Source organism: Mauremys reevesii, linkage group 8 (assembly GCF_016161935.1).
Source record: "Mauremys reevesii isolate NIE-2019 linkage group 8, ASM1616193v1, whole genome shotgun sequence".
NCBI lineage: Eukaryota > Metazoa > Chordata > Testudines > Geoemydidae > Mauremys > Mauremys reevesii.
In genome coordinates, this window is record NC_052630.1 from 51,323,474 (window position 1) to 51,345,137 (window position 21,664).

The following is a 21,664-nucleotide window of genomic DNA, read 5'->3' on the forward strand; positions in this document are numbered from 1 at the left end:
AACAAACCCTTTTAAATGTAGACAAGGCCTTTAGCAATGTATGGGAGAAAAAGCAGGACAAACCCATACTGGTATCTGGGAACCCGAGAACAATCAGTGCTTGAAAACTACCATATGGTGTCTGGCTTTCGCTACTGTAACTGAAATCAGAAATATTGAATCTCAAAGCCAGGCTTATTAGGCAATGATATTTATACCAAAGAAATGAATCCCATAATGTTAAAGTTTTTTTATATCGTTTGTGTGCATATCCCTCATTTTGGGTGCTTGTCTTGTATGTGGGTATAGGCGGGTTGAGAGATACAGTATGTTGGATGGTACCATATATTAGATGTTTAAACCACTGCTGGGGTGGGGGGAATCTTCAGCCCAGTATAATAGGAGCTGTACTTGGAAATCCACTGACTGCTCTTCTAATGCTTCGGCTGCCAGGTGAAACAGTGTGTGCGTTCTTCTGGTAGCTTCATTTTGTACTGCAAGTAGTGCCTTATCGGAATTCCCTCTGGAAATAGTTAGTTTCCTTAAAGCCTTTTACTGGAAATAGCTAGAAAAATAAACACACTTGCTTGAAGGCAGTGGTGCGGGGAACCATATAGGCTGTTTTTAAAACAGCCTTTTAAAAAATATTACTGACCCTTTTCTCCAGCACATACACATGCATATGGGCATGCATGGGAAAACCTACAGCCACTGCCCTTTGCATGTTTGAGAAATCCCCAGTTGGCTGTTTACAACTCCTTGGATAATCTCCTTTTGAGTCTGTTTCATCTTGAGGTACTGATCGCCATATTCCTATGAAGTAAAGCAGTTTCCTCCACTTGCTTAGCAGTAACAGAGTCAAAGTGATGTCACAAACTTTCCTCCTCTATCTACCATCTTCTTTTATCCTTCAGCCATGTTGATGCCTATAGCTATGGTCAGCTTCAACAGACTACATTTCCACTGGCCCTGTAGATTATAAAAGTTGAGTTATATGTGTCTGCCCAGATTTCCACCCTTCCTTTTCTACACTGACTCTTTTCACCAGCACAGTTAGTTTCCTTGCTCCCAGTTCAGTCACAGATATCAATCTGGTCTGTTGTTTGGTATCCCAGACAACTGAGAAGCTTCTTGAGCTGTTCTGACTTAAGTGGCCAGCCTGTTCTTGAAGCAAATTCCACCGCATATTTTTAATTGCAAATATCACTGTGGAATTCTTTTTATGGCTTAAAAAAAAGTTGGGTGAGTTCTCTCTGAGTGTTGCTTTGTGGGTATTTGTAATTATCAACCTCTTTGCAAGTTTCATATGTTTTTTGAGCACAGAGCAGGACTGTTTGCTTGTCTGGAAGGCCTTCGCTTCTGTCTTTCATTTCCATTTAGTGAGGAGGTGGGGGATAGAATTTTCAGAGATATTTTGGTATTCAATAAATTTCCCTCTCCGGCCTCTTTTCTGCAATATTGTCTCTTGGGACTCATGTTAGTGTTTTCAAATTGCATCTTACCCTTTGCCGCCTGCTTCTTTGTGGGTGTTCTAACTGTTCATGCTTTTGAATTTGATTTCTAAAAATATTCCATTCTTCAGTTTAAAGGTTAACTGAAAGGATATGCTGGTGAGCCAGAGGTCTAGAAGGAGGTCGTTAATGCAGTTTGTCCTGACCCTTGTGCGATCTTATCCCTCCAGAACCAAAATAAAAAGCAATTTTGTTTTTAAGGATCAAAATCCTTCAAGCCTTCTAGCAGTTCCCAGTGGCTACAACAGTATTTACTCTTGAGAGGTGCTGATTGGTGGCAGAGCTGCCCATCGTCCAAGTTCTCTCTGCTGTCTCTGTCTCACAGCAAATACTGTCAAGAGAAGAGTCTAACTGCAGGAGCATATGTATAAAGTAGGGTCACTACAAATAGCAATATCAGTCATGCTGCCACCGAGAGGGTTATTAAACTTTCCACCACAAATTTCTCTCTTTCCGGACAGAGGGCCTCCATCTCTGTCAAAGCCCTGAAATTCCCTCTGACCCAGCTCTACACCCATCACTACCAGGGCTCCTTGTTGCTAGAATCAGGATATCATTGTTGGCAAACCTAAGGCATCCCCTAGACCAATGGCTGAGTCACTGTGTCGGCAGCACTCTCAGCCAAGGGCTAGTCTACACTGGCAACTCTAAAGCACTGCTGCTGCAGTGCTTTAACGTGGCTTGTGTGGTCACGGCACTCTTAGCACTCTTAAAAAAAACAAAAACAAAAAAATACTTCCATGAGGGGCGTAGCTCCCAGCGCTGGTGCACTGTCTACACTGGAGCTTTACAGCGCTGAAACTTGCTGTGCTCAGGAGGGTGTTTTTTCACACCCCTGAGTGAGAAAGTTGCAGCACTGTAAACTGCCAGTGTAGACAAGACCTAAGAGAGACTGGAACTGGAAATCATACCTGGATGTCTGACCTGATATGAGGCTGAGCAAGCTCTTATTGTAAAATATTATAACTCCCCTATAAAATATGCTTCCCTGAAACCTAGCAAGCAAGATCTCACCCCAGCAGCTCACTCACTTTTTAAAATACTAAATGAGGCAACAATCTGAAATTCTACAGACCATTACTTAGTATGTGAAGCTAGTTAAGTGCCTATATGCATTTGAGAAGGAGGGGTAAAAATGAAAAGGAGGACACTGACCCATTTGGACTCATAATTTAGCTGATTTTAAATGGTTATAATGTGTTGGGGAATGTCCCCTGTTCCTCAGATACCCATATTTTTAGTTTACCACTACTCCACTAAGAAATTAAAACAAAAAAACCTACACTCCTCCAGCAAAGCCAGTGGCCATCGCTCATATCAGACCTGGATAACTACATCACTCAGTGCTCTGTTGCCATCCAGGCAAGGTGACTAATAAACACTGTTCTCATACACCTGTGTCCATCTGTGTAGTCGGACACCCCCTTTTGCATTCATGGGGAGATTTTGGCATCCAAAGCCCTCCACATAAAAGTCCCAGAGCTTTGTTCTAGATCCCCGTGTTCTGCCCCTGTTGCACAGTGGCAGCTTGCTGAGTACCCTCAGCTTTTGCAAGGCATAGTCTTCTGGGGCCTCACTACATTATGCCCCCGTTTGTCTTCTCTTCCCTGTGGCAGGCTTGTGGACTTTGGCTGGGAACCTTGATAGGGCCCAGCTGCTCTGACCAGTCTCTAACAGTTGCTCACTCTGCCTCAGTAGCAGCACAGCCTCTCAGCGCATAGCTGGCCCTAGTGGGAAAGTACGCTTAGCTGCTCGAAAGGGATCACACGTAGCTGCTGATCTGGAGAGTGGTGAGAGTGGTTTCCAGGGGTTCTACTGTATCGGCAACGGCTCCAGTGGGGAAGAGACTACAGTAGCCTCCACACACACACACCTCAAAGCGCCCAGCCCAGCCCACAATGGTCCTCTTTTCTTGTCTGTCTAAAGCAGTAACATAGGAGATGTAGGTCGTGTGGTTGGTCAGACTTTGACTCAGGACTGCCTCCTTCCTAGAGTAAGCCCCTCCACGTTAACAACTAGCCACTTCACCATACAATATGATCCCTCACCCTCAGCTCTCCATCAGTGCTGGCTGAGTATGCCCACTCTGTGGTGTAACTCTAGGCCCATTTTATAGGGAAGAGTTTGAGTGCCAAAATTTCAGCAGAGCTGCCGTAGTTATCCATAGCCTCTCTGCTCAGGACCAATGACCCTTGGTAATAAGAAGGTATATTTATAGAGAAGAACAAAATTGCCTTATCCCCAGCAATGTGCTGGTATTGTCCTTAATGCTGCTGCCGAAACAAGGCATCAAATTGCCATGTTAACAGAAAAAGGAAAGCAGGCCAGGAAAGAAACTTTATTTTCAAGTTTCACAAAAGGGAAGCTGGGGAAATAAAGCAATGTTGCTCTCCCAACAGCAATATTTCCCAGAATTTAGAAATTCTGGTCTCTCGCTTCAGGGCATCTGTGCCCATATTCTCCCCTATGGTCCAATAAGGGCACCCATCTTTCCCTTCTGACTGGGGTATCTCCAGGCTGGACAGTTCCCTGCCTTCACTGTTTGGTTCCTAGCAAAGACAAGCTGACCTGCTTATCTTCACTTCATAGCAGGTTAACAGTGTGCCTGCCCCCATGTATAGGTACCGCACAGCTCTTTTGATGCACGCGTATTTCATTCTTAAGATAAAAGCACTACAGAGAAAACACATTAAAGACCATACAAGAACCTACATGATTATTAATAAGCTTGCCTGAAATCACCCCAACCCTACCATGGGCTCTGGCAGGAGCAGGCCTTAACACCTCACCTAAGGGGTTTTCTTGGAGTTTCAAGGGCTGATAACCATAGGAATTACATTAGCATCTCCCTCCTCCTAGAGGAGTTACATACAGTTCCACAGTAACACACACACAATTGCATTTTGAATACAATGAACCACAGAAGTATTAAAGAAAAATTGCATCTCAAGTTAAGCACCTCACTTCTTCAAAGTAACAAACCTGCCATTCACAAGCAAGCTACAAATAAAAACTTCCTCGTCTTTTGTGCTGTGAGAGGGGGACTGAGACAGCCTTACCAGGAAGCTAGCTAGCGGAAGGTGAACATGGCCAGGACCCAATCAGTAACAAGATTTTTTTTCCATAAAAAGGAAAGTGCATCTGCAAACACATAGCATATCAGCAAGCACCAAACAGTCATCTCTTCAAATGTAAGCCCATCTCCTTTCTGAAGTGTCTTGTACTGTCTTTAATCTTCCTTATAAGAGATCTAAACCACAGTACTTCTGGACTCTGGGGTGTGTTGTCTGATTCTGTTGTGTGCATGCCTTCACTCCCCTTTCTTGTCCTTAAGGAGTATGGAATTGTTTTAGAAAAATGACTTTGATTGAGGGGAAAGGGAAGCTCTGTGCATGGGTTTAATGCAGAGAGGGGTCTTTCTGCATTAAACTTTTCCTGGATGCACTGATGTTAGAGGGGCTGAAGTATAGTATGTGTCTGGAGTATCTCTGGAAGAAAGTAGCGGTGAGGAGCCTTTGATACTGCTGGACTCACAATGGCCTTCTCCCTCCATTTTTCTCCTCTGAGTAACTTTGACTGTAGAGCCAGGCAGTATGTGATTTCTTTGACAAATGCTTACAGTCCTCTCTGTTCCAGGTTCAGTCACCTGTGGACTCAGCCACAATGTCACCAGTGGAAAGGACAGCTGCATGGGTTCTGAATAACGGGCAGTATGAAGAGGAAGAGGTGGATACAGAGCAGCATCAAGATGAAGTCAAGCATGCTGAGAAGGTAATTGCAGTGTGCATTCACCAGCCTGAGCTCTTAGACCTGAGGCTTCCACTGAGCTCCTATCCACAGCAGCAGGCTGAACTGTTCAGAATGATGGCATACCCTGTTGTGCCAAAATCATGCTTTCAAATGCAGCTGTTACTAGCACAGTTTTCCCTTCCAATGTGAAGAGGGATTTTTTGTATCCCCATCCTGTAGAGGCTACCCCACAGCTAGTACATTGCATGGTTTCTGACCACAGATTTAATACGGTTCATAAGCATGTTGGGACGGTTGCAAGCTTTGTTTGAAAGCATTGTCAAACACATCTATAGACTAAAAGAGCATAGGCATCGGCAGAGCCTTGTAAATACACCTTGCTGTTTACCTCCATCATATTTTAAGACTGAAAATATCATATTGCCTCTATTTAAATCCATGGTACGCCCACATCTTGAATACTGCATGCAAATGTGGTCGCCCCATCTCAAAAAAGATATATTGGAATTGGAAAAGGTTCAGAAAAGGGCAACAAAAATGATTAGTGGTATGGAACAGCTTCCATATGAGGAGCAATTAATAAGACTGGGACCTTTCAGCTTGGAAAAGAAACAACTAAGGGGGATATATGATTGAGGTCTATAAAATCATGACTGGTGTGGAGAAAGTAAATAAGGAAGTGTTATTTACTCCTCATAACACAAGAACTCGGGGTCACCAAATGAAATTAATAGGCAGCAGGTTTAAAACAAACAAAAGGAAGTATTTTGTCACACAACACACAGTCAACCTGCCAGAGGATGTTGTGAAGGCCAAGACTATAACAGCGTTCAAAAAAGAACTAGATTCGTTCATGGAGAATAGGTCCATCGATGGCTATGAACCAGGGTGGGCAGGGATGGGGTCCCTAGTCTCTGTTTTGCCAGAAGCTGGGAATGGGTGACAGGGGATGGATCACTTGATGATTACCTGTTCTGGTCACTCCCTCTGGGGCCCCTGATATTGGCCGCTGTCAGAAGACAGGATACTGGGCTAGATGGACCTTTGGTCTGACCCAGTATGGCCATTCTTGTATAAATCATGTCATTTAAATATATTAGATGCTGTTAGTCTCATTTTCTGTTATTTAAAGTAATGCTGGTATTAGGATATTCTACCAGCTCTGTGTTCTAATGTTTGTGCGAATTTTAGGGGTCATGAAAATAAGTCTGGTTATTTGCCAGAGCGAGAGTTAATGTGTGCACATATTATGCAACTAGACCAACAATAGCCTTCATGTTCTTCCTGTCTTGGGCTTCACCTGATCAGATTGTGTAAGAGTTTGGTGTTGTGTACAGATGTCCACCCTTTTTTCACATCTGTAATTTTCAAATATGATTGGAAGAAATGTGGGTCTCCTGACGTGTCAGTGGTGTAGTGTGTTCCCGGGCGTATAATTGTCATGCCTATTTATAGCAACAATATGCATTATTTTCCAAATAGGTATGCAAGCATACAGGTGCCACAGTGACAGGGGCCATACAAGTGCCTAGATAAATTTCTTGGTTTGGGGGCAAAAATAAAGTAGAGTTTTAGGAATAATGAAGGACCTATAAAGGGAGAGTGAAATGTATGGAGGTCAATTCCGTTGTTGGAGGGGGAATTACCGGAGGGAGCAGTCAGGAGAGAGAATGGAACTTCAGCAAAGTAAATGCCGCAAAGGCTCTGTCGTATAGTGTGTTAATGTGCAAGGCATCTGGACATCTGACTTCAAACCTTGATTAGGTCTTAACGGAAAATGAGTTGTTTGGATCCTAGCCTAATCCATAGTGGAAGTTTGTTCACATCAGAAAACCACTGTACAGATAGGCACTATTAGCACCTCTTAGAGAGCTTATTCGGAGTAACTAGGGGCTGTACAGTCAGGACTGAGGCAGAGCGGCAGGCTATGTGGCGTAGCGGGGGTGATGTAGGGCAATATTAGAAAATGTTCGAGTTATATGGGTAGGATCTTACGTTATGCTAGTCCATAGTTGTCATAGTGACTGGTTCTAGCCCTTCCTGTCATTTCCTTCATTTTCTGTGTTGTTAAAGAGAAAAATGCACACCTCGCCAAAAATATCCGAACTTCTCTATCTAACTAGCCCTTTTGTTTCTGATTCTGTCCCTTCCACTCCTGCCTGCAGTACGAGCAAGAGATAGCAAAGCTGAAGGACCGTCTGAAAGTGTCAAGCCGTCGATTGGAGGAGTATGAGCAGCGCCTTCTGGTGCAGGAGCAGCAAATGCAGAAGCTGCTGATGGAATACAAGACGAGGCTGGAAGATAGTGAGGAACGACTGCGCAGGCAGCAGGAGGAGAAGGACAGTCAGATGAAAAGCATCATTAGCAGGTGAGAGGAGAGTGCCTTTTTGAAAAGCTTTGTTGGAAAGCATGGAAACTCTGTAGAGACTGAAGAAACCCAGTTGATTAACTTATTACTTTGTGACAAGAAGAGCATGATATTTTGCAGGCAGGCAGCTCTTGTCCTCAGTTAAACCCCACAACACTTTGGAAGTGGTCTCATCCCCATTTTACAGATGGAGAAACTGAGACACAGAAGTTAAGTGACTTGCACGCAGAGCCGAGGAAAGGATCCAAGACCTTAACTCTCAAGTCTCTGCTCTCTCTACTCATTAGGTAGACCACACTTCTTTGAAAGAGGGAAGGAGCGCCTCTTGAAGTGTGGGCTCCAAACACTGGAATCAGTGGTCCTGACACTGTTCAGAGCTGTTGAATTTTGGCATTGTTCTCTGTGTAAGGATTGAGTTTAGCCAATTGAAGTTGACAGAGGGGCAAATCGACTGCAGAATATTCCTCTTAAAAGGAAGAGAGCCAATTGTTGGGCTGACTTGTTTGAGCTACAGCTTTGTCTGAAACACTCTAGAATTGCATTAAGATTTCCTGATCCCTTTCAATGTCCCAGGCTAATGGCGGTCGAAGAGGAGCTGAAGAAGGATCATGCTGAGATGCAAGCAGTCATTGATGCAAAGCAGAAAATTATTGATGCACAGGTAAGGAGTTTTGGATCTCCAAGAACAAAGCATTTCTTGTACAGAAACCATAGGCCCCATCCTTGTGTCCCATGCAGCTGCCATGTCAAAATCTATTAGATAGCTCTCAGCATTATTGTCTCACTCCCAAACCAGCATCAGTCCATGGCATTGAACATACTACTTGCCTCCTTCATGGAGAGAATTCTGCTTTCACTCAACAAAGACTACAGCATTTAACACCAGTGTGATGCAGTGCATTATGGGGTTTACTGAAGCCTCTAAGAAAGAAGTGAGCACTTGCTGTGTAGCACTGCACAATATTCTGCTGGAGTGTTGTGTTTGACATCAGCTGGCTGACTGTCGTCAGTCTTGGAATAATGCTTACTGTGGCATGAATCTCCAGTGCTTGCCTTGGCTGATACAGGTTAGCTGTGGGAAAGGGAACCTAGTGGATGAGGCACGTAGGTGTAAATAATGCAGTTCTGCTCTTCCAGTGTTTGGAAGTATTGCTTCAAATCTGTTTGGCTTACCTTCTTTATCAATGCTCACCCCGATAGAAACGAAGCTGATAAACAATATATACAACCAGTTTGATCTCTGCCTGCTGCATTATGCTTGTGAGACTGTTTGTCAAGTGCCTCTCATGCTCAAGAGTGTAGGAATCTCTCCTGCTTTTGTGCTTTTTAATTATTAGTGTCACTTCCTAGTTACAATTTTAAAATATTTAACTTTTCCAAAGATGCATGTAACAACAACAGTATCCCAGGTGGTTTCAGAAAGTCATCTCACCATGCAGGCGGGAAGTGCCAGAACCACTGAGCTGCACTTGGAATTTCTCTCCCTCGACATAAGTGGGGTTATATATTAATCTAGCCAAAGATGCTATTGGTATATTAGAGCAGAAGTGTGAGCAAGCAGGAAAGGATATGTGTTAGCCATTTGTTTCCATTATGGATAGCCAACAGTAATGAGACCTGTGAAACGTATGAGCTCTGAATGTGTCACTAGGGAAAATATACAATGGAAAGAGATCTCAAAGACTTTGTGATAGCAAAAACGTATTCTTCAGGAGGATCTATTTTGGAATCCGGGAAAGTTTTAGCCTCTGAGGAGGAACACTTGTGTGTGCTGTCCCCCAGCACATTTTCCTGTAGCTACTCCTTCAGTGATGCTAGACTTGAAAACTAGAGGATTTGGACCTATGCCGTCTAATATGAACAAAATCACTTGAGTACGGTATCTTGACCCTTGCATTATGTTCAGCTCAAAAATATTTAGACTTCTAGGCTAAGAATATAATCCTGCTGGAATTACACCATACCTGCTTCCCATCCACCCTGCAGGATGTTCTAACTGAGGATGCCAGAATAGGTCATCCTCTTGTGATATAACTTAAGTGAACAGGAGAATGAAAGGCTTTCTGTGTTCACTTACACTCAAAACCTACGATGAGAGAACTGAATATAGGGGGCTTATATTTCATTTCTGACTCCTGTGAAGAAAGCAGAATAGCAGACCCTTTCTTCATGCAGATGGATTGGTGTTGCTTTTGAGGTAAGCTGATGGTGGGGAGGGGACATGAATGAAACAAGCCAATTTTCATACTTAAATGGTACAGTCTCAGGGTCTCATTGTCCCAAACTGATGGAGCTCAGGCATGTCCAAAAAGAAACAACCTATTAGACTTCGGGGAGGAAGGTGGATACCTCTTCTCTGACCATGCCCACGCCAACTGTCTAACATCCTCCTCTGAGTGGGCCATTCATCTGCTGTCTCCAACCTAAAGTAAAGGGATGTGATCAGTGGCATACAGAGGGGTATAAAAGGCTTTCTATAGGTGGGCCTTGAAGACAATGATTGTGACGGGTTTGATCACAGAACCCCCCTTGGGATTGTCACCCGAAGTGCTGAGACTACTTCTGAGCCCGTTTTCTCTGCCAGTTTGGGCCTCTAGAACCCTGCCTAGTTGAGCCAGACACACCAGTCTGCTCCAACACAGACCCAGGGTCTGACCCACACCCTCAAAGCCGCAGAGTTAACTGAAAACGGCTTAGCAAGTGCTCCTGTCTTTAGTACGCAGACACCCAGCTCCCAATGGGATCCAAACCCCCCAAAAAATCAGTTTTACTCTGTATAAAGCTTATACATGGTAAACTCATAAATTGTCTGCCCTCTATAACACTGATAGAGATATGCACAGCTGTTTGCTCCCCCAGTTACTAATTACTTACTCTGGGTTCAATAATGAACAAAAGTGATTTTATTAAGTATAAAAAGTAGGATTTAAGTGGTTCTAAGTAATAGACAGAACAAAGTAAGTTACCAAGCAAAATAAAATAAAACACGCAAGTCGAAGCCCAATACATTAAGAAACTGAATACAGGTAAAACTCACTCTCATTGATGTTCCAATAAGCTTCTTTCACAGACTAGACTCCTTCTTAGTCTGGGTCCAGCAATCACTCACACCCCTGTAGTTACTGTCCTTTGTTCCAGTATCTTTCAGGCATCTCTTTGGCGTGGAGAGGCCATCTCTTGAGCCAGCTGAAGATAAAATCAGGGGGGGGGGGGTTCCCAGGGCCTTTTATATTCTTTCTCTTGTGGGTGGAAACCCCTTTGTTCTCCTGTGCAAAGTCACAGCAACAAGATGGAGTTTGTAGCCACCTGGGCTAGTCACATGTCCATGAATGATTCAGCTTTTTGCAGGCCACCGCCGTTGTTTACATGTTAGTTTGAATGTTCCCAGGAAAGCTCAGATGTGGATTGGCGTCTCCCAGAGTCCATTGTCAGTTAAGTGTTTCTTGATTGGGCACTTACTGAGAATAGTCCTTTCTCAAGCAGCTGATCAGATGCTTCACTGAGGCTACTTAGAAGCAAACACATTGAGATACAAGTACATAGCCAATATTTATAACTTCAAATACAAAAATGATACACATACAGAGAGCATAATCATAACCAGCGAACTACAACCTTTCCATAGACACCCCACTTGACCTCCTCTGTACAATACCTGGTGTAACCATAGGACCCTGATTGCAACAATGATCTATATGGTCACAGTTCATGTCAATAATGTCACAATGGTGAATCCCATCTGGACGGTGAACTTGCTTTCAGGGGTTGGCCAGCTGCATTGGGGGAGTGCGAGCGCTGAGATGGGGGCATGGAGGAGCACTGTAATAGATACAGAGAAATTGATGGGCGGGGATCATGCAGCCAATAATCAGCCTAGAATGATCATGTTTGAGCAGAGAGGAACTTTCCCTCCCCTTTTTTTTTTTTTTTACCAGTCTATGCCAATAGCCTCTCCTCCTCTGTGCGATACTGTGACTGTTCCAGGAGCAACACGATGGGGATGTTGCATGCCAGAGAAGTCTGGTCCCTCAGTGTCAGTATGCAGAAGGGAGGGTTGTTGGTTAACCCCTCCATGCTGAAGGGGTGCAATGCCCCGACATGACAGCTAGATGTTTGTGTCATGATCACCGGCAGTGCAAATTGCTTGAAGGGATCAGCCATGTGAGACAGAGTTCTGTACACATCCCATACAGTAACTCTGATGTTTCAACGGCTAGGAAAAGTAACCTTTTTAAAATGGAGAGAGAAGTTTTCCCTTTTAATCTAATTTCTTTCTCCCAGCCCAGTGCCCTCACCCCCTCCATATGGGAAACTTTGGGTTGATTTCTGGACCTCGCCTCTCACGCACCAAACCAACAAAAGCTGTGGGGGAGTGCCCAGAAAAAAGCCCAAATCGGGTTTGGAAAGGCAAGTGCATCAGTGAACCCATAGAAACACAATACCAGTAGTCCAGTCTGCAATTGGATAGAGTTCCATGGCCATGATGCAAGGCCTTTTGTGGGTCCTCCAGCAGAAAAGGGATGTTGGCAGGGAACTCAACACCTGGTTGCAGAGGACACAACTGTCTGAAGAACCAGATATCTTTTACTGTTAATTGATCTGCTTCAAAGTACACTTAGAAGGAAGATTGTTCTCAGACCATGATTGGTTGGCCAGTGGGGTTTAAGACACCAGGATAGAGAGGTAGGGAGCTCATTCTCTTTAGAGATACTTGGAACAGAACTGGATCCTGGTTTCTCATTTTAAAGATGAAAATGGATGCTAGGACATAGCAGTGAAGGACGTTGGCTTCTTGTCTCTTTCTTCACCACAGAATGCTTCGCAGGAATTGTCTCTTGTCTTGTGTTCAGGGTGTGGCATCCATTATTAAGCTATGCACAACAGTCTTATTGTTAAACTGACTATATATATTACTCGCAACTTTACTGCACAATGTTTGTAGGTGTTGTGAATCCAGAGGTCCTCTCTGTGCTTCCCAGATTGAGAAGAGAGGTCTGGGTGATGGTAACCTCCCCAGAGAATAGCAGAGCTGCAAAGTGACACAACAAATCCTGCATCTTGGCAGGGGGTTAGACTAGATGACCCTTGCGGTCCCTTCTAACCCTGTGATTCTATGATTCTATGAAATAGCCCAATTGCTATTGCAAGTGACATCTCCACTGTGTTAAATTACAGGTCATAAATGGGGATGAGATAATTCAAACAGGCAAGTAAACCCATCAGTTCTCTAGCTGAGCAGTACCCAGCCCTGGCCTGGTGCACTGACCTCCTACACATTCCAGCTCCTACCACTCCCTGCACCTAATTCATGTGCATTAGGAACGTGTTTGGTTAGATTGCATTTTCCTTTGAGTGAGGCAGTATCAGCAGGGTGCATCTCCTTTTGCTCACCAAGCTCATGCCTTCAAGATTAACATTCTGGTTAAAGCTTTTCAGTTGTTCTATCCACGTTTGGTCTGAGTTTGCAATTACCTCATGTACTGAGCATGCTCAATCAGTGCCAGAAAACACCCCAGCCTTCCATTTTTAATTCTTTGTAAGGTCACATTTTTTTAATAGAAAGTTCTCTTTTGAAAATGAAGATTGAGTCGGGGGAGGGAGGGACTTCAACTTGCAGAGGAAACAGATCTCTGCTAAGTCAGGTATTTTTCTTTCTTCCTTTAAACCTATCTGCTCACTCTGGTGTGGGAGGGAAGGCTGATGCTTTACCTCTCAGATCTTGCCCCTTCTTTTTTCCCCTTTCTGGACCAGGAACAGTGAAATAGTAGGACAGTGAGTGGTCATGGCCTGATCTTGCTATTGATCTTTACTGACCCTGTTACCTACATCAACTCTGTTATATACACACAACTCCATCTGCAAAGGGCAGTCAAACAAGCAGCACCTAAACTCTGTTTTGTTTTTGGTCCCCCACCTTTATTCACTTGGGGAAACCCTTTGGGAAGAACAAACATTCTCCCTGATTGCACATGTACCATACAGCTGACATGCTGGGATGTGAACCTCATGGGGCTGTTGTAAAACTTACGTCTCCTGAGCAACATGTCTGAATTATCCGTTAATGTTGTGCCTTCCGTATATCATTTTTCCTTCCCTTTGTTTCTCAATGGGCTGGGGCTGGACTGGGCAGAGACTGCATGCAGCTTTTTAAAAAATAAGAATATAAAATAAGTCAATTGGCTGGTAGCACGGAGAGCATGTTTACCTGCTGCAGTGTCCATTGCTGCTTTGTGTGGTTGCATTTTTTTAAAAGCAAGACAAAAATCGCAAGCTTCCTTGTACATCAGTCTCCTTGATTTGAATTCCCCTTCTCAGTGTCCCACCTCAGATAGCACAGTTGATTTATTTTTTTATGTATTTAGTGCATTCCACTACCCTTTAGCTTCTAAATACTTTATTGCTTGAAGTGGAGGCTAGCACTTTCTGTGCCAGAAGAATTAAAACCAGAACGAGAGAACCTTTGATTTTGTAGAGTCCTGGAGCAACTCCGAGCTGGAATGGGTCTAGGAACAGTGTGTTTTGTTTGTTTGTTGTGTTTGTTGATGCCATCTCCCCCTCCACCCACACTTCCCTCTTACCCCTCCCCGCCCCCACCAAATAACCCCTTAGTTTTAGCTTTTGGCTGCTTTTCTCCTGTGTTGCTGTTGCACCCTCACCGTTGCTGGTGACTGCAGGCTGCCATTATCTGCTGTTTTAATTTCAAACATACTGTGGGTTTATACTACGCGCTCTCCATGCAGTCTTTAGAGACAATGACCCTTACATACCACCTGCACTTTTCTTTGCAAAATGAAACCTCCCACCCTTTGTTTTGCTGCTGCCTGTTTCTGTTTTCCAAATTTTCCAATAAGAGAAAAAATTCTAAATCCAGGAAGGCTTTTGCACCTTCATCTGCCTTGCGAAAGGGCCGTAGGGTCAAAAACCTGAAATACGTAACCCCCATGGCTGGATTAGTTAACTAAGTATAGCAATGACTTATTGGCAGCTTCCATCATGTAAAGAAACCGGGGAGACCAAACTGGGGTGTGCAGAGCCTATGGCAAACTGGGGCCATCGTACCTCCAAAAAACAGAAAGAGGCAGAGACATCCCCATTCCACAGGGAAAGCTGGTAAGGATGTATCTGCCTAGAAAGCATCTGAAGACTTGATCACAGCGCAGGCAATGGAAGTTCCTGGCAAAGAAAGGGTTTAAGGCAGTGCTGTACTGGGTGGAGTGGCTTTGATTTATTGTGTGTCTGTGTTTCAGGAGAAGCGGATCGTGTCTCTGGACTCAGCCAACACTCGGCTGATGAGTGCTCTGACACAGGTGAAGGAGCGCTACAGCATGCAGGTCCGCAATGGCATCTCCCCCACCAACCCCACCAAGCTTTCCATCACGGAGAATGGTGAATTCAAAAACAGCAGCTGCTAACAGGTTAGATGCTGCTGGCCATCTTCCCGGGGCAGGGCAGAAGGAAGCAGACTCAAGAAAGCCAAACACAGACTCCTTACAGGTTTACAGAATGCTGCTAAAAGAAAAACTCTGGAGTTGGGCAATAGAGCCCACCATTCAGACCAGGATAATAAGGGCAAGGGCCCTCCATATTGCTGTGTGTATATATATATATATATAGGGAACCTGTTGTGGGCCATGTACAGAAAATGCCACTGTAATATACCAAAAGGAAGTCAACCATGTAGATTTTTTTTTAATTATTGCTATTTTTATTATTATTTTTTCCTCTTGTTCAAAGCACTGCAGGTCCTTGAAGAGGGAGAGAGAAGAGTGTGTGTGCACATGTCCGGTGTGGGTGAGGGCGTGAGCGAGAGAGACAGAAGCAGTTGGTTACTTAGAAGCTGCACATATCAGGGTGATTGATACAAGCACATGGAGTGAAGTGAAATATTAGTTAAATGAATTATAAAAGCGACTCGTCTGCCAATTTTAACCTCCTCTTCCCCAGTTCTTTAACTGAAAACGAACTCCACATCCAATCTTCGCACAGGCTTCTGTATCTGCTATTGCTGGAATATAGGCAAAAGGCTATTCCAGTCTCTCTGAGCATACTGGGTAGGAACTCTTTGGAGCAGTAAGCTCATCTCCTTGTGGTCTGCCCAAAGCCAGGCTTTTCACCTAACAGACAAAGGGAATTTGCAGTTTTAAAGGTGGGATATTTTTACCCCAGTTATAGTAAGGTTTGATTTTTCCTTTTTAGAGTTTACGGAACTGTAAATACCTGTGTTTTTTTGACCTTCAGTCCAATTCCCAGTGTGCACACAGTCCATTGTCTCAATGCAATAGCTATCCAAATCTGGGCTCCACTCTCCATTGGAAATAATCAGCTTAGTACCCTAAGGAAAGGGCTAACCAAAGGGCATCCAGGCTCCGTGCAATAGATCAGTGAACGTAAAATAAAACTTGCCTACTTTGTTTATTTTTAACTTTGTCTTGTTCAGTTTCACTTTCACCGTTTCACCCATTGGGTTATCAGATATCACAAAATCCAGAGATGCTTTCTCCAGACTACGCATGATTTTTTAACATCTCCACCCCACCCAAATTAAATTTGCCTTTCTGTTAATGTTTTTGTGTTCTGTACATATCCAGCTTTTTGCCTAGGTGAGTTTACAGCTGAACCTCAATGTCCCCCGTAATGTTGCACTTGCTTCCCACAGAAGTAAACTTTTGCAGGATGTACATGAACACTCATCCTGAAATTAAAAATGACCTTGTGGGAAGGAAGATTCTGTAATATCACATGCCACATTAGATTAACAGGAATTACACAGTATTGCCAACTCTCATGGTTTTACTAGAGATCTTGGAATACTTAGTGTGTTGTTTTTTTTTAAAGCCCCAGCTTCTGGAGTCAAATGATTGTGAGAATCTCCACTTTCAGTTTGTGAAAAGGTACGTTTTTAGCTCATTATTGCAGAGAAAACCATGAACGTGTGAATCCTAAAAACTCAACACAAAGTAAGTAAAAAGGACCCCAAACTAGACAAATTCAAATTAGAAATTAGGTACAAATTTCCAACAGTGAGGGTGATGAACTATTGGAACAAGCTACCAAGGGAAGTGGTGGATTGTCCATCTCTTCATGTCTTTAAATCAAGATTGGATACCACTTTGGAAGATTTGTGTTAGTCAGACACCAGTTATTGGGCTCAATCCAGGAAACTGGGTGAAATTTGAGGGCCTGTGTTATGCAGGAGGCCTGACTAAGTGATCTGATGGTCTGTTCTGGCCTTAAGCACTATGAATCTATGAAAACTTACTATTTTAAAAATCTTGGGATTTCTAAGCCAATCTCATGACTTTTGGGGGCCTGATTTGAATTCTCTGACTGCTCGGGGTTGGCAATGTTGACAATTACCTTAATTCAGAGTCGTTTGTCCAAGTTTGTTTGCTGTTTAGAAATGAATTAGCCTAACTCTTTAGGCCAATTCTATTTCTTTGTTGTAAAGCGCAATATGTTAACAGTGCGAGTTAAGTTACTTCCATTAAACATACCCACACATATATGTACATATATAACTATGCACAAAAACAGAGAGACCATATCTCCTGTACTGTAAGACATATAAAGTAAAAGTGTATGAATCTCTCTTAGTAAGACCTTGGTAGTTACTTCCATTGAGAGGTAGAAAACTTACCTGAAGTGAGTAAGAATTTATTTTTAATGTTCTTTCAGCTCAAAGCTGCTTCCTCCGCCTACTTCTCAAACATGATAGGTACTAAAGAGCAAGGAGAGGTCCTGCTTAATGTTCTTGAAGCAGCACTGACAAGTTTGTGGAGGCTTCTGTGCTAATCGGGCCATGTACTGGATCTGCACAGTAGTGATTTTTTTTTTTAAACTTTCCAAACGATGTTTTCCAACTCTGGGTCATTGTGACCCCTGCTATTTTCGCCCTTGGGAGCTGTGCCTTTCACCCTCTCCTCCTAACCATGTACCAAGGCTGCAGTCATAGTAACAGCTGTGGATCCATTTGTCTGTTGTGAGTAGCGCTCTCATTTTTGCGAGAAGCTGTTGTCCCGTGAAACCCCCTTTAGCTCAGCATTTTTGTGTGGCTTGCAAGCAGCTACCACACGTCTCCCCCTGTGTTATATAGCTGCACCCAAATTCAGTGAAGTTCACTATATAATTACCCTAGATTATATTCACCCAGCTGTGCTATGCAAAATCTTTTTCCCAAAAGCAGCCTTGTAGATGGGTGTATACTTTAATCATATAGTATATAAAGCATGTGGTGTGGGTGGGTTTTTTCTCTGAAGTTCAAGATTAAGGAGCAATTGAATGCTTTGTCTATGCATTATTTTGTGGGGGGCTAGAAGAAGGTTTACAAGGACATACAGACTCTAGTCGAAATGTCATTCTAGTGGTGCTAGGCTAACGCTACTGAGGGAGATGGAGCTGACCAGAGCCCACTCTAGCCTTATGGTAATCCACAAACAGTCACTATTTGAGATGTGTGATTAGATGGTGAAGGCTCTTGGGAATGTATTGTGCACTTGCCTTTGTGTAAGGTTCACACAGGCTTCTGCCGAGAAATTCAATAGGGACAGCATCTTTCGATGCGTATCATATCAAATCATCATCAAATACACATAGCCTACTGAGGACCATTGCACCACCAGAGTTGATGGCGTCGTACCTTGCATCATAGAATGAAGTTCCCAACTTTGGGCTGCCTCCATGAGTGTGTCTGTGTTGTAGAGGCATTGGGACAGGGCTGCTAATGGAAAAGGAAGGCGAGGATTCCTTGTCCCAAGCTCTCTGGTGCAATCAGTTTCTATTAAGCATCACAGTTTGTGGTTAAACATTATTTGCCAACTGATTCTCCAAGCCTCAACCTAAAACTGTAGCTTTCCACTGTCTGTGATTATCGCTAAATCTAATTTCCTCACCCTTCATCTGAGCTATGCTGAGTGAGAGAGGGAGTTTACAATATACCTTTGCATTCTCAACAGTTATCACAGTGACACACAGGCCTCAGGCCAACAGACATCTCTGTGGCCAGCCATTGACTGTGTGCTCGTGGTGCTATTTCTTGCCCCAGCTCCTTGAGAGAGAGAGAGAGAGTGTGGAAGCACTACTTGTATCCCAGTATGATGGGGCTAACTGTGACCTCGGGGATTAGGTGCTTGTTGGCCACATCCATGACTCTTGTTTTATGATGGTCCCTCAAAGACAAATTAACTAAGAGACCCTTTCCTATACCAGCCAGTTGGATTTCTGAATTTTAAATAAAAACTCTTGACCTGCTTGTGGTGGTATAGTTAAGCACAATAGCATGTGTTGTGCTCTGGCACTTTGTCAAATTCTGAATGCTATATGCTGCATTGATGAGGGATGAAAGTAATCACACTTGCAAGAGAAGCAGTAAATATCTCAGGAGAGGAGGAGATGCTAAGGGTGAGTGAATGGCCTAAACGTGGCCTAATCTAAAGGACCGTTCTTTGCAACACAGGGAATTCAGGTCCTAAAGAAGGAAAAGGGGTGGGAGTTAGTCACTAAGCATCTACTGTTTTTTCTTCAGTGTATAGAAATGGGTATTCATATATGTAAATACATACACAGCTGCATATAGCTGCACATTTCAAACATTCTCTCTTAGAAACCCTCTCATATCATGAGAAAACCCTGAGTAGGGTGGAGAGAGATGTGCATATTTCCTAGCTAGTGGACATAGGTTGTGTTCTGTGGTTGGATAACCTCTATATTTGGCCATCCCAGAAATGTTTTTCTTTTACATTGTTGCAAATGCTTTGGCATTTTTTTTACCTTTTGCATTAATTTCATATTCTAATGCGAGTTCAAACCACCAGCTTTTAACTAACCAATGGGTCAGTGATTTAACAGTTGTGTATGCAGTGTATGTTAGCCATATTCATTTGCCGAGTCACCAATGTGATGTATGTACAAATCCTATTTATGTGTTCTGTAAAAATGTCTACATCACTCTTGGGGAACAATTCATGTCTATGTTAAACCATTACATGTATATTTATATTGTTGATTAACATTAACCAAGTAGGATATTAACTGGTCAACCACTATTCTCCAACAGTGCGTGTGATAGATTTAAAGGATTAAATGTAGGTTGATGCTTTTAGACACTTCCTTCCCTACATTAAATTAGCTCCCATGAGAGAGAGAATGTCATTGTGAATCACTCCTGCCAGGAATCCTACCTGTACAAAAATAGATTTTCTATCTCAAGGGCCTTAATGAGAGTGTTACTACACAGGACTATTTTACAATGATAGCTCTAAATAATTTATTTTTTAGTTCAACAAATTACACCTTAAAAAAAGTAATAAAGTTGGTTTTCAAAACCATATTTTTATGCTAGTAGCACTGGACAGTTCAGTCTCTGAGCTCCATCTCTGCATTTCATTGTCTGGGTTTGTTCTAAAGAAGATTTATTTTTGTTCTGTGAATAATTTTTCCAAGGTTCTTATATATGTACAGATATAGATACATTTGAGGTCTTTTATTGATATTCCTACAAAGAATACAAATAAACTTTAACTTTAAACAGTTTGGACTCAATCTGCCTGCATTGATTAAAATCCTACTGCTCTCACTGCTGGGTGATCGTACATATGTGTTGGGGCTATTTAAAAAAAAAAAAAACTAGTGGGAGGAAATTTGCAAGGGACCAGTATAACTCAACATCTGGGACAGTTTGCATTGCAACTCCTTGAGCTATCCAAGTAGGGTTACCAGATATCCAGTTTTCGACCAGAATGCCTGGTCAAAAAGGGACCCTGGTGGCTCCAGTCAGCACTGCTGACCGAGCCATTAAAAGTCTGATTGGCGGGGCTAAGGCAGGAATCGTGGCCAATGGGAGCTGCAGGGGTGGCACCTGCGGGCGGAGGCAGCGCGCAGAGACACCTGGCTGCACCTCCACCTAAGAATCAAGGGACATATTGCTGCTTCCGGGGAGCCCCCACAGTAAGCCCCGCTTGGAGCCCGCACCCCCTCCCACACCTCAACCCTCTGCCCCAGCCCTGAGCTCCCTCCCACACCCAAGCTCCCTCCTGGGCCCCATCCCGCATCTACACCCTGACCCCCTGACCCACTCCTGAGCTGCCTCCCACACTCAAACTCCCTCGTGGAGATGGCACTCCATACTCCTGCCCCAGCCCAGAACCCCCTCCTGCACCCTGATCCCCTCATTTCTGGCCCCACTGTGGAGCCTGCACTCCCAGCCCAGATCCCATACCATCTCCCACACCCCAACCTCCTGCCTCAGCCCAGAGTCTCTCACACACATTCCAAACCCCTTGACTCCACCCCGCAGCCCCCTCCTGCACCCCAAACACCTCATCCCTGGCCTGACCCCAGAGACCAAACCCCTACCCCAGCCCGGAGCCCCCTCCTGTACCCTGAACCCCTTATTTCTGGCCCCATTCCAGAACCCACACCCCGTGCTGGAGCCCTCACCCCCTCCCCATACCCCAACCCTTTGCCCCAGCCCGGTGAAAATGAGCGAGTGAGTAAGAGTGGGGGAAAGCAAGCAATGGGGGGGGGGGGATTGAGCAGGAAACAGAGATGATCTGTGGCTGAAGAGCGCATCAGAGATTGGGCTTTGAAATTGCACCTTGCTGGTAAGCACCATATGGTTTGTCATTTCTCTCTCACACTGCTCTCCTTTAGAGATGCGTGGAACCAGAATTCTATTCACTGATCTGGGTTTGGAATTCTGGTGCTGTGCTTTGCCTCAGTTCTAAAGTTTGTCCCCTTTGCTGAGCTCCCCTTCCCTATGCAGTAATTCTCTGTTTTTGAATCTTCTTGCCCACACGGAATAGTCCAGCTAAACCGTATAGAGAGAAGAGAACGAGGAGTCCTTGTGGCACCTTAGAGACTAACACATTTATTTGGGCATAAGCTTTTGTGGGCTAAACCCCACTTCATCGGATGCATGAAAGCTTATGCCCAAATAAATGTGTTAGTCTCTAAGGTGCCACAAGGACTCCTCATTCTTTTTGCTGATACAGACTAACACGGCCACCATTCTGAAACCTGTATAGAGGGAGAGGGTGACACCGTGTGGTGAAACAGGAGA

At 43.9% G+C, this 21,664-nt stretch overlaps 1 protein-coding gene across 15 annotated transcripts in view; it reads left to right on the plus strand.

Annotated features, from left to right (window-relative positions):
- RASAL2 (RAS protein activator like 2) overlaps positions 1 to 16,170 on the plus strand; it is a 313,872-nt gene extending 297,702 nt beyond the window's left edge. For 7 of the 15 annotated variants that reach the window (XM_039484239.1, XM_039484235.1, XM_039484236.1 and 4 more), the window contains 5 exons: positions 5,127 to 5,261; positions 7,406 to 7,608; positions 8,182 to 8,269; positions 12,784 to 12,814; positions 14,856 to 16,170. In XM_039484239.1, coding sequence (XP_039340173.1) covers positions 5,127 to 5,261; positions 7,406 to 7,608; positions 8,182 to 8,269; positions 12,784 to 12,814; positions 14,856 to 14,998 — 600 coding nt within the window. In that variant the 3' untranslated portion in view covers positions 14,999 to 16,170. The remainder of the gene's footprint in view (positions 1 to 5,126; positions 5,262 to 7,405; positions 7,609 to 8,181; positions 8,270 to 12,783; positions 12,815 to 14,855) is intronic. The other 8 variants (XM_039484238.1, XM_039484237.1, XM_039484229.1 and 5 more) reach the window with 5 other exon arrangements.
- Positions 16,171 to 21,664: the final 5,494 nt, after the last annotated feature.